The following is a 13,495-nucleotide window of genomic DNA, read 5'->3' as shown; positions in this document are numbered from 1 at the left end:
CCGTCTCGTTTTCTTCCAACCAACGCACGTCATACGATTCCACAATTTGCTTTGTCTTCTTGTTGTAAACTCTATAGGCCATGCGAGCAGCATACCCTACAAAGTAACGATCATCGGCTTTTGCATTGAACTTCGGGTTGGCATCTAAGTGAAGAAGGGTGCAAGGATAGCCAAATACACGGAAGTGACTGACTGATGGCTTGTGACCATAGAAAATTTTATACGGGGTTTTCATCTGAGCTTTGTTGATTAAAACGCGATTCTGAACGTAACAGGCAATGTTTATCGTCTCGGCCCAAAAGAAAACTGGTAGTTTTGAATTACACAACATTGTTCTTGCGGCGTCTTTTAACGTTCTGTTCCTTCTTTCAGCAACACCATTTTGTTGGGGTGTGTGAGCAGAACTGAATTGACGCAGTATACCCTTTTCTGCGCAAAAATGATCAAGAGCAAAATTCTTAAACTCTGTTCCATTGTCGGTACGAAGCGCCTTCACCCGATTGTTAGTTTGGTTCTCAACTAATACAATGAACTTCTTGATCAAATCAGCAACTCCAGCTTTGTTGGATAGAAAGAAAACCCACGTAAACCGAGAGAAATCATCAATCACAACCAGACAATAAGAACTTCTATTAATGCTGAGGACGTTTACTGGACGAAACAAATCCATATGTAGCAATTGAAGCACCTAACTAATTGAGTTGACATGTTTTGGCAGGTGTGGCTTTCTATGATGCTTTCCTTGTGCACATGACGCACATTTTTCAAACATGATGAAGTCCTTGACAGGCAATCCATGGACCATCTCATTCTTCGCAAGACGATTCAAGTTCTTTGCATTAGCATGACCTAATCTTCTGTGCCACAGCATTGCAGTTTGTTCGGAGATCTTGGAGAAAAGACACGTAACCTGTTCTGGAAGATTGCTATTCATATCAATGATATAGGAATTCCCACCCCTTTTAGATTTTACAAGAATCCACTCTTCTGGGATGACAAAGCCTGGCTAGAGAATCATGCATTCCTTGTCAGTGAAATGCGTAGAATAGCCCTTGTCACAGATCTGAGAAACACTTAACAAACTATGCTTCAACTCGGGAGCAAAATTAACATTCTCGAAAGTTAAAACCCCATTTGAGACAGTTCCTCTTTGAGTGATTTTACCACCTTCTCCACCCGCAAAAGAGATATATCCCCCATTAAATGATTGAATGTTGTGCAGTTGGGCGATATCTCCCGTTATATGCTGGGAATAGCCGTTGTCGACGAACCAGGGTCTGACGACATTTCCCCGCAACTGTCCCTGCAAAATGTGCGGGTTTAATTAGATTTGGGAACCCAGGTCATTACCTTCTTAGGTGATCTCGATGCCTTTTCAGATTTATAACATTCAGATTTCTCAGAGGACACAAATGATAAATTGGGAGCAAGTTTGGGCAGCCATTGATAATTAGGTTTTCTAAAAATCCCGGTTGATTTAGAAATGGAATATTTATTAGTCTGCCTAAAGCCTGTGAGTTTTCTACCAGAGTTGGTTGAAGACCCACTGTGGCTTCTTGACGAATCTGACCTTGGCTTGGCCGTGCTTGGTTTTGGCAAACTGCTTGTGACTTGGTGATGAAAAACCTTTTTATGTTTTTGAAAAACAGCCAGTTTTCTACTCCGTTCATTTGCCCAATCATCATTTCGAGAGCGATTTCTAGAGGACTTTCTATTTAAAGACCTTCCTCTGAATTTGTTCTCTCCTCTTGGAAGTTCGAAATGTACAAACATACGATTTTGACAATTTCTAGCTATATGACCACCAACACCACAATTAAAACAAATCTGTTTGTTTCTGTTATAACTTGTGCTACATTGATCAGATTTATTTTCCATACTATCACCCCTACTTCTCTCATAAGAACATGAACATGAATTAGGTTGTGAGGCAAGTGAGGGTACATTAGATGGAAAAGTTTGTGACGTTGATGGTTTCTCAAAATTATTATCACACACATCCAAATTGTCAACCAAATTGTTCAAACCAAACTTTTTCAAACCATTCAAAACAGTATCAGAAGTAATAGAAACACCACCACAAAAAACATTGTCTTTTGAAACATCAGAAAACATATTGTCTTTATTTAAAACTAAAACTTCAGGTTTAGACTCGATTTTATTTTCAGAAACATATCCTTTAACTTCGTGCTTTGACTGATTCAAGGATTGATCTGCAGGAGAAGTAGAAATGTTAGTACTTTCAACATTAATAAATCCTCCCGAAATAAAACCAGATGGCTTGCCATAAACCATAAATGATTCATTGGCAATCTCTTCTTTGGATAGAGGCTTGTGCAGATATGAATGATTGAAAGGAGGGGGCACATGGTTATACCCTATACCTTTTGATTGATTCTTCTTAAATTGCATACTGTGGTCTATCATATTTGCGACTACCTCACTTGAAAAATCATATTTTCTAACATCAAGCTTGGCTATTTTAAATTTCCCTTTCAAAGATTCAATTTCATCCACTAGTTCAGCGTTCTGTTTCACTACATAATCATAATTCTCACATTTATTACTGTAGTCTTCCTGAAGTCTCCTAAAGTCCTTAATTTTCTATTCCAATTGAGCTTTGAGTGGTTTTTGACCTTTTCTAAGTTGGTACGCTTTATATCTAAGGTCTTCTACGTCCCTTATTAATTTGTCATTAAGTTCACGAAGAATCTTAAGATTTTCTACTTCATTGCCTAATGTCTCAATTTTCTCATGCAAAGTTTTAACATAATCAATACATGCATGAGAGCATGATGGAAGACTTACCTCGGTTGAATTAGGTTCATGAGAAGAGGATACCATCAATGCAAACTGCAGCTTCATCATCTTATCTTCAGGTGCCACAATCTCTGTCGGTGCATCATCACAAACTTGTGCCAGGTGGGCAGTTTCACGTCCGGACAGGTTCAGGGCTTGCATCTGATCCTCCCAATAAAATGACTGAGCGACCATAGCCTTCTCGTTGTTAATTTGATTACCACTATGATTGTTTCCAACTGAAACCATTGTCCTATCATTATTTTGTCTTTTGTCTGGATGTGGACAATCACGAGCAAAATGCCCTGACTCATGGCAGTTGAAACATCGTAGCTTTCCCTTGCTGAACCCAACCTTCTTGTCAGCACTCATTTCCCAGTTATTCTTTCTAGTCTTTTTGGCAAATTGTTTTGCCCTAAAGACTGCCATGGCAATTTGCCATGTAATATCCATCTCCTCAATGTCTTCAGGGTGAATCTGATCAAGATCGGAAAATGACAATTGAGGTGGAAGATCCCCGGCTACAAGCGCATTGTAGCAATTAACAAGCCCCGAAGCAAGTGCAAGATTCTCATCGCCCTCCTTTCCCTTTGAAGAAGAAAATCTGATTGAGGATGAAGCAGCGTGAGCAGCCATAAATGATTGATTCTGCGAGAGGGGCATGGATGAAACAGAGGAAGCCGATGTAGTTTGAAAAGTCTGAATCTGAGCTTGCGAAGGGAGCTGATTAAAAGATGAACCTGCAGATGGAAGAGAAACAGAAAAGGATGAAAGAGCATTGTCATAGGAGATGCCAAGATTCGTAGCTGAATATGAGTTCACATGGTTAATTTCCCGCTGCCTGTCATCAGTATCACACGCCTTGATGACTGCCATCACTTCAGCGAGAGAGAGGCAGATGAGATCCTTAGTTTTCTTAATGACAACTACATCCATGTCCCAAGATTTTGGGAGAGCATTCAGCAGCTTCTTGTTTCCTTCTGACTTTGTATAGAAAATCCCAGCCACAGTCATTTCTATATTGAGAGTTGTGAACCGCTGCAGCTGTGTTTCAAGGGTCTCTCCAAGAACATAATTAAACATATTAAAATGTTGTCGCAACATGTCCTGGCGACTCTCTCGCATATCTTCGTTCCCTTCATACACCTCAATCAAGGCTTCCCACAAAGCTTTAGCCGACGTATACTCTCTGAACCCTTGAGCAATGTCTGGTGACAAGGCCATGGTCAAGATGGCCAATGCCTTTTCCTGCTCCTCCACACTCTCAAAGTCTTCATCAGTGTAATTTTCTATTTTCTTATCAACCACTTGTCCCGCAACTGTAGTGGTTACTCTGACTGGATTCTTGATGATGCATTTCCACAACTTGAAATCTTTCATTTTTATGTACTTCTCTATTCTGTACTTCCATTCGGGAAACCCATTAGCAGACATTAACGTTGGAATTCGCATGGTGGTACCCATGACAGCATCAAGCTCTTGAAAGTGGTTTTGACTTTGAGATTCCATTTTTAATAATTAATTAAAATTAATTAAATTTCAAATTAAAATATAAACTGATTTAGTTAAAATCCGATTTACTGTCAAAAACAGTTCACTGCCAAAAATGAGTTTGCGGCCGTAAACTATAAAATTTTCGGTTGAAAGGAGAATACGGTTCAAGGTTCACGGTGCAAGAATTTAATTTAGATTCACAGTCCAAGCTTTTACAGTTGAAGAATACGGTCTTCGATTCCGGATTTACGGTTCAAGAAAGCAATTCACGGTTGAAGAACTATGACGAGATTGCGGCCGTAAATAGGGATTACGGCCGTAAGCTTGGGCCGTAAACAACGATTATTTCAATTTCTCGATGAAACCAAAAATCCTTTTGCAGAAAAACACGAACTTGCTCTCAGTCCAATAAAACCTTGCTCCAAAATCGATTGTAGAATACCTTTGACACTGGTTCTTGCTCTGATACCAATTGTAAGGTCCAAATAACGGATCTTACCAGAGATCAAAAGCAAATACAATCACACAAAGCAATAATAAACACAGAAGGAGAACAAACCAAGCTTGCACACGTTTTATAGCAATAAACGTCTGGTACAACTTGATGGAAGTTGTGAACTCTAAAGGCATCAACAACAATAAAACGTCTGACTAACCCACTATTTATACACCACATGACTGAGAAGAGTTTACGGCCGTAAGGTGTTTACGGCCGTAAACTCATTACAACCGTAAACTAATACAAAACAAGCTACCAACACACCCCCTACTATTACATTGTAAAGCCTAGACCAAACCACTAAATTGAGCCCTTCAGAAATGACAACATACTATTATTTATTTGTGTATTATAGCATCTTACTTTTATTTCTTTTTATTACAACATTGTACTTCAAATTTTCATATCAAGGAATTTTACTTCGAAAATTATATCCAACTATAGCATTGTACTTTCAATTTATATTTTTATTCAGATGTAATATTATTAAAAATGTGTATAATTATAGCCTTAAAAATTGCTTTTTTGGATGAAAATACTATAATAGGTAGATTTTTCAAACTAGGATTTTGTAATAAGAAGAAACTAAATTAGTGGATGCTATATTAAACAAATCAATAAAAGAAATAGCTATTCCTTGCACTTAAACCTTTGGAGTCTTTGAAAATTGGTATTCATAAGATTTCAAACCTTGAAAATGAATGCAATCACACATATAGGTACACAATTGTTAGGCCCATTGCATAGAATACGTGAAAAGAAATCAACATGGTCCTTCAAAGTTATTGAAACAAAGAACCAAAGAAGATTAAATTAAAAATTTTGTTATGGATATGGTTATTGTATGGATTTAATTATTGGACAACACGCCACAATTTTAAGGATGGAAAAGATAAATAATGAATTACTGGACTATATCCATAAAAACATAATAGATTCAGAAAAAATGAGTTGCTCAAAAAAGTTTTTCTTTATTCTTTTTAATTGGTTTGTTTTTAGAATAAGCAAGAAATTATCGGCCAATTGGGTTGATTAGTTAAAAAACACAATTATGACTATATTGATGTAATATATTGTTTTCTTTCTAGCTGGTTGCAAGTTTAAATTTGAAATCTTTAATGTTAGTGATTAGGGTTTAGTTTAGGCCTAAGCTCTTTAGGGTTTAGATTAGGTCTCTTATGTAACCCTATTTATATTTATATGAGGTTTAACCTCACTATTTATCAATGAATCAATCTTTTTATCTTACATAGTATCAGAGCTCTAGGTTAAACTCTTACTTCTGACCATAACCCGTAGCCGCCGCCCTCCACCTCCGACGACCTTCTCTAATAGTCGTCAGAGGCGTCGTCATTATTTTCCTTATTTTTCCGTTTCTTCTCTTCTCCGCCTAAATAATAAAACAGTCGGATAGCACCAAACCAGAGCCCTTTCATCGGCTTCTTCTACTGCCTCGTCTACTTCTGCCTCCTCACCTTCCGACCCCTCCTCGGTTGGCCACTTCTTCAAATCTCTTTTCCGATTCAGCCCCTTCGGATGTTGCAGCTGCCTCTCTCCCATGGCACATTCTAAACGGATTTGATATGTAGTCATTTCATTCTCTATCAACATTGCAGTCGCCGATTTCGCCGGAATTGGCTCCATCCGCCGCAGCTCGAGCCCTCTTTCTTTCTCGTTGCCTTTCTCTAGACTCCTCTGCCACCAGTTGCATGATCGCCGCCGCTCCTCTCTTCTTATATAAAGGAACCGCTGCTGGCCGTCACTTCTTCTCTCTCCTTCTCTAACAAGCAGTTGTTAGCCGTCATCGTTAGAGCTTTGTCACCGCCGTTGCTACTGTCTTCATTTATGTTATGTTTTATGTTTTTGTTTTTCCAGTTTAATCGTCTCCTTCGGATCATAATGCGGGGGGATGTTAGTGATTAGGGTTTAGTTTAGGCCCAAGCCCTGTAGAATTTAGATTAGGTCTCTTATGTAACCTTATTTATACGAGGTTTAACCTCATTATTTATCAATGAAACAATCGATTATCTTACATTTAAGTTGTTAAAAAAACTATGATTATTACAACTTAACATAAGCACATCCAAACATCATCGAGTGCTTAAAAAGATAAATGTAGAATATTGAAACAATCAGACTGCCCTTTAGAAAGTAATTTTATCTTACTAATATAATTGTCAAGATCTTAAAACTGATATATGTTCATGAAAACTAATTTAATTATGATTTATATATTTACGTGAAGTTTATGTACTTGCTTAAACTATTTTGAAAAATCTTCTAAGAGAAGGATTTAATACATCTATCACAACTACAGGAGCCACCCTACCCAATTGATTCTCATGGACAATATGTCGAACACCTGGTGTGCCTCTGTTCCATCAACCCACAAAAAAATATCAAAAGCAAGGACAACACCAAAACGAAGATATACAACAAATCCAATTAAAAGCTGCATAGACAGATGAATATTAAATTCGTTATATGTAACATAAACTACTTATAGATTAGCAACGACATGGTTCCAAAATTTGATAAGAGTGATCATGATTGGCAGACTTGCTCATATTCAGGAGGCATTAGTTTTGGCAAGATCTGAAACAAACCCAGATAAATTTTAACTTGAAAAGTACAAAATTTAAGCATAAAGTATAAGTTATTAAGTCATATTTACCTTGATTCATCGGTTGAACTATAACTCCAATATTGGTGGACATCCGTGATCATTATTTAATTGGATGAAATCCATAAACACGCACTGTTTTCCTCTTGCCCACCCAAAATTCATGCAATGAAAAACCGCAAATTACCCACAATTACAAGTTTGAATCTTACAATAAAATCAAGTCAACGATGACCACACAATCCTACTCATTCTCTCATCTCTCCCCTGTGTCTCTCTCGTTGTTCTTCACCACGCTTCTGATCTCCACTCCAGATCATGGGTGTCGACGTCAACTTCAACCTCTAGTACTTCCAATGTGGTTTGGTATTTAGATAATTTATGTAAATTAATTGTAGTGTTAGATGAAGTAATAATGAACTCATCACTATGCAGTCTATTGTTTCACTTCATTTAGTTACAATCATTAATTTCTTATTCTCAGTTAACACCAGACAATCTTACAAAAGTTGAAATAACTTTACTAACTCATATAAAATTAAAAGTACAAATAGAAAAAACATCGACAACAATCATACGAGTATTCACACATACAAATTCAAATCTCAACACTCAATGTCGAACAATGTCCAACTATTATTGAAAACAATACAAACCATAGCACATAACTTATAGTAATTCTCCACTTAGGCATGGGAAAGGATCCGAACACTTAAATTTGCTAGCTGATTTGATGCTTTCTCATACTCATCAACGTCAAGAAGCTTCCTTCCATTAACAATTTTGTGAGCTGCCTCCAAGGCTTTTTCCAATTTTTCCATGTCTTCCTTCTTGATCTTTGTCTTGCCAGATTTTTTTATGCCTTTGATTTTGCTTTTCACACTATAAATGAAATCTTCCAAGTTAGTACGTGCAACAGTCTTCTCCTTGAACTCCTCGTCGTCAAGTTTATGCCTATGCGCATCAATTATCATCTTCTTGATGTCTTCCTTTGAAAGCCTTTGCTTATCATGGCTAATTCTAACCTTCTTTTTTAGGCCAGTGGTTACTTCCTCACCTGAGCAATTTAAAATGCCATTAACATCTATGTTGAACACCACTTTTACCTTTGACTTGCCTTTTGGTCCGCGTGGGACTGGGACTTGAAATTTTCCCAACCAATTATTATCTATAGACCTAAATCTCTCACCCTGATAGACATTGAAAGTTATAATTGTTTGGTTATCCTCTGACGTGACATAATCTCTTTCCTTGGTCGTCGGTTTTGGGGTATTTCTTTTAACTATAACACTTAGTGAGCCATCATGCACGTTTACACCAAGTGACAATGGGATGACATCAATGAGATGCAATTTGTTCACTTGTAGACTTGTATTGCCACTCAACTTTGCAGCAAGAACAGACGCCCCGTGTGCAACAGCCTCATCTGCATCGATCTTCTTGCAAAGCTCTTTCCCATTGAAGAACTCTTTCAACAAATGTTGTACCTTGGGTATCCTAGTTGACCCACCAACAAGCACCACCTCATCTACATCTTTCTTATTCAAATTCGCATCATGTAAACAACTCTCTACCATCTTTATGCATTTAGTAAAGAAGTCTTGATTTAGATGTTCAAACTTTGCACGAGAAATTTTCATAGAAAAATCAACACCCTCATGCAAAGCATCAATTTCGATAATGGTTTCCGTGGCTGAAGAGAGAACTCGTTTTGATTTTTCACAAGCTGCCTTCAACCGCCCTAGTGCTTTTGTATTCCCACTCATGTCTTTTTTGTGCTTTTCATTGAATTGCTTCACGAAGTGGTTCACCATTAAGTTATCGAAGTCCTGACCACCTAAGTTAGTGTCACCCGCAACAGCTTTCACTTTAAAAGTAGCTTTTTTATCAATGGTGACAAGAGAGACATCAAACGTACCACCACCCAAATCAAATATGAGCACATGTGTGTCACGAGTTATGTTCGTACTCTTGTCTAGCCCATAAGCAATTGCAGCTGAGGTAGGTTCATTGATTATTTGTAGAACATTAAGTCCTGCAACAAAACCAGCATCCTGTGTGGCTTGGCGTTGGGAATCATCAAAATAAGCTGGCACCGTGATAACGGCATCTAGCACGGTATCACCAAGGTATGCCTCTGCAGTTTCTTTTAGTTTGATAAGAACCATGGATGAAATCTCTTCAGCGAAAAACTCCCTCTTTTCACCCTTGTATTCGAGTGCAATCTTTGGGATGTTGTTAGCCCCTTGAATAACTTGAAAAGGCCATAACTTCATGTTTTGTTGAAGTTTGGGATCATTGAATCTTCTTCCAATCATTCTTTTCGCATCTGAAGATCAACTAAGTATGTAATCGCCAACGAAAAGTAACGACTCTTCTAAAAAATCTAAAGGTGCTTTTGGTTGTAGAAAACTGTTTTTATTTTCCAAGAAAATGTTTTTAGAAAAATGAGTTGAGTTTTCATTTTCGGTTTTTCAATGAAAATTTTAGAAAATGTGTTTTGTTGGAGCCGATAGAGTTTTCATTTTCCATCTTAGCAATTTAGAAAACTTTGAATAACTATAAAAATCATTTTTCTAATTTACATACAATTTGGAAAACTGAAAATTTTCATTTTCTTGGAAAACTTTTGAAAACGGAATCAACGGAAGGCGTTTTAAAAATTTTCATTTTCATTTGAAAATTTTCATAAAAAACTAGAAAATTTTCCTCAACTAAACGCACTCTAAGTGTTTTAAAAGACTAAAGGTATATAATACAAACCGTAAATCGTGGACAAAGGGTGTGAACCCAACTTGTTCTTAGCACCTTCACCTATTACACGTCCTACATCGGTGAATGATACACAAGATGGCATAGTCCTATTCCCTTGATCATTGAGTATGATCTCAACCCGGTCATTTAGCCAAACACCCACACAACAATATGTTGTACCAAGATCAATACCAATTGCAGGTGCAATACCATATCCAGCCATTATACTTTAAAGTCAAACCTGCAATATTCATGAAACAAGTGACCATTATTCATTTTTGATTTTCAATCTTTATATTCATGTAACTTCCAAACTATTTGTATTTACCCAAAATAAACACTTTCCATCCCAAAAATAAAAACAAAACAAAACAAAAAAACAAAAACAATTACATCAAAAAAATTTAGTTGTTGGCAATGTTACAAAGATTCATCTTAAGTTTCGTTTTTAGTTATTTAAGTTTCGGGAAAAACATTTCACTTGCGATATCCATACAAAATTTCACTTATTTTATAGTTTTTTACTATTTCATTAACCACTCATAACTATTTAATATCATTGGAGTTTTAGTTTTTGACCAAATAAGGTTGCGTTTAGTTACGGAAAAACAATTTTCATTTTTCGTTTTTTGTTTTCCCTTTTCGATTTTTGTTTTCCGTTTTCATTTTTCATTGAAAAATTTAGAAAACGCGTTTAGTTAAACTTATTCATTTTTCATTTTCAGTTTTAAAAAATTAGAAAACGTGTTTAGATGTGTATTTTTCTATCGGTTTTCATTTTTTGAAAACGGTAGCGGTGGTAGGGTGTGGGTGGGGGGCGGTGACGGTAGCGGGTCGGCGGCGGTGGTGGTGATGACAGGCGATGGTGGTGGCGGCGACAATTGTGTCATTGGTGGTGATGGTGACGGCAGCTATGGTGGTGGTGCTAGTGACGGGTTAGTGGTGGTGGTGGTGATGGTGATGGTAGGTTGGTGATTATAGTGGTGGTGTTGGGTGGATGGGGATGTGAGTGTGTGTTTGTGTATGTATGTGTGTGTTTGTGGGGGTAGGTGTGGGTTTGTGTGTTTGTGGGTGTGTATCTGTGAGGGTGGGGGTGGGGGTAAGTGTGGGTTTGTGTGTGTGTGTGAGTGTGTGTTTGTGGGGGTGTGGGTGGGTATATGTGTGAGTGTGTTTATGTGTGTGTGGGTGCGTTGGTGGGTATGTATATATGTGTGTATGTTTCTGGGTGGGTGGGTATGTATGTGTGTGTGTGTTTGTGGGTGGGTGTGTGTGTTTGTTGGTTGGTGTGTGTGTGTGTGTGCGGGTGGGTGTGTGTGTTGGTGGGTGGGTATGTATGTGTATGTGTTTGTGGATTGGTGTGTGTGTGTGTGTGTGCGGGTGGGTGTGTGTGAGGGTGGGTATGTATGTGTCTGTGTGTGTGTGGGGGGGGGGGGGGGGGTAGGGGGTGTTAAGGTGGGGGTAAGTAGAGGTGGATGGGGTGGGAGTGGATGTGCGTTTATATTTTAGAAAAATTTTGGAATTAGAAAAATGTGGAAAACAATGATTATCAGTTTTCAAAAAATTTCAAACTTCTTTGTAATCTTAGAAAACGGAAAATGAAAAATAGACGAACTAAACGCGTTTTCAAAATTTTCATTTTTGTTGGAAAATTTTTCCGAAAACGGCCCATTTTTCCGCAACTAAACGCACCCTAAGTGTTTTTTTTTTTTTTTTTTAATATTTCCCATACAAGTATCGTTTTAAACTTATTTACCAAACAAGGGTAAATACATGTGTTTAGCAATCAACAAAAAGAAAAACCTATCGTGCCCTACTTCTATTGTTGAACGGACGCAGAAACAACGTCGAAAGAAAACTACACTAACCATTGGCTGCCTTAGCCGCCTGCACCTCCATCTTGGGCCACAGTTCCAGCCGGCGACTCCACCTCTGGCCACACCAGACGGCGACTCCTCCTCCTCCGTCCACTCCTCCAGTCGGCCATTCCATCTCATATTCAAATTTTGAAATCCATCTCAGCTTCGATTTTGTATTTTCGTCTTTGATTTATGCCTTGTTTTGGTTTACTGAATACATATTGTTGAAAGTTGTCTTCATTTTACAAGATTCTCATTTGATTAGGTGGTGATTTCAAACTTCTTGTTTGCTACTGTGGTGATTTATACTGAGTGGTCAAATATCTATAATGTTTTACACATCTAACCTCTTCATCTTTAATCATATTTTATTTTTAGCCCCTTATTAGATTCTAATTTTAAATATTTTATGTTTCTTTAGATTCTTAATTATTCACTGAATATATATGCTCGCAGCACACAAAATGTTTTTTGTTGATTTGTTTTTTACCAGCGATTGAGCTTATTAAGCAGTGTGTTATGAAAACCGGGTTGACGCGGAAATTGACCCATTACTGAATCTATATACGGGGTCAACTTAATATTTTGGTTTAAAACATTGATTAATGATTACATGTGTATGTGAGATAGAGAGAAAGAGAGAATTTAGCATAAAATCTTATTACTATATTTGAGTTGAAGACTAACCGTTTATTTTGTGGTTGATCGTGGTTGATCACTCGTGTTCGTGTGTATCTCTTATAGTCTTATTTTCCTGCATTTACATTAATTAGAAACACGACCAAGAACACATTAAAGTCGAATCCTTTTGGATTCAAATTTTGAGCCGACTCCTTTTGTTTCAGAATAAATTATCCACAAACTAAGAAAATAAGTCATGTATTTTATATGATTTCGTACATATATATGTCATTCGTATGAGCCAAGTAAATTCTGTATTTTTTTAGCAAGCAAATTGACTTAAAAAGTATATATTAAAGATTACAACATGAGACAAGTCTAATAAAATTTACAGATAAGAAACGATAGTATATAATACTAATTTGTATGAATGTATATAATACTACTTACCTTTTCCGAATAAATGTATGAATCCTCTCCTGCGCGTCCCTTCATTTATATATGGACTTTATATATTCATACCAATTTCAAAATTATATTTCTTTCCTTTTCTATTATTTTACAATATTTAAAGACTTGGAATTCGTCGTATAATATCCGAGAGTATTAAAAGACTTGGTGGCAAATACCCACTTGGTTTTGTGAATTATTGAGTTTTAACCAAATAAATGTTTTTGAAAAGTATCTAGATATATTTTAGGATTTCTTAGCGATTTAGTATAAGAAAAAAATGGTCTATCCTTTCATATTTTCTTTCACACGTTTATACGAACAAAAAATGTATGTTTTTTTCCTATTCACTGAATTCTTTATTGTTTTTCTTATTCACTGAATTCTTTTTTTTTTTTT

The 13,495-nt window shown here is 36.9% G+C and overlaps 1 protein-coding gene across 1 annotated transcript; it reads right to left on the bottom strand.

Moving 5' to 3' along the window:
* Positions 1 to 7,913: 7,913 nt before the first annotated feature.
* LOC145041364 (heat shock cognate 70 kDa protein-like) lies at positions 7,914 to 13,211 on the bottom strand. Its single transcript, XM_078989392.1, has 4 exons — positions 13,097 to 13,211; positions 12,713 to 12,779; positions 10,179 to 10,410; positions 7,914 to 9,744 (listed from the first exon to the last, which is right to left on the bottom strand). The coding sequence occupies exons 3-4, from the start codon at positions 10,390 to 10,392 to the stop codon at positions 8,102 to 8,104; spliced, it is 1,857 nt and encodes a 618-aa protein (XP_078845518.1). The 5' UTR covers positions 10,393 to 10,410; positions 12,713 to 12,779; positions 13,097 to 13,211; the 3' UTR covers positions 7,914 to 8,101.
* Between the last annotated feature and the right edge of the window lie 284 nt (positions 13,212 to 13,495).

This window comes from Lactuca saligna, chromosome 1 (assembly GCF_052625555.1).
Source record: "Lactuca saligna cultivar CGN05327 chromosome 1, ASM5262555v1, whole genome shotgun sequence".
Taxonomy (NCBI): Eukaryota; Viridiplantae; Streptophyta; class Magnoliopsida; order Asterales; family Asteraceae; genus Lactuca; species Lactuca saligna.
The sequence above is the reverse complement of the archived record's forward strand: the minus strand, read 5'-3'. Positions and strand labels throughout refer to the sequence as shown.

Coding starts and splice junctions, on each gene's coding strand:
- LOC145041364 (XM_078989392.1), bottom strand. CDS start 10,392: ATGGCTGGATATGGTATTGCACCTGCAATTGGTATTGATCTTGGTACA. Junction 9,745..10,178: donor CCCTTTGTCCACGATTTACG/GTTTGTATTATA, acceptor GTTGATCTTCAG/ATGCGAAAAGAATGATTGGA.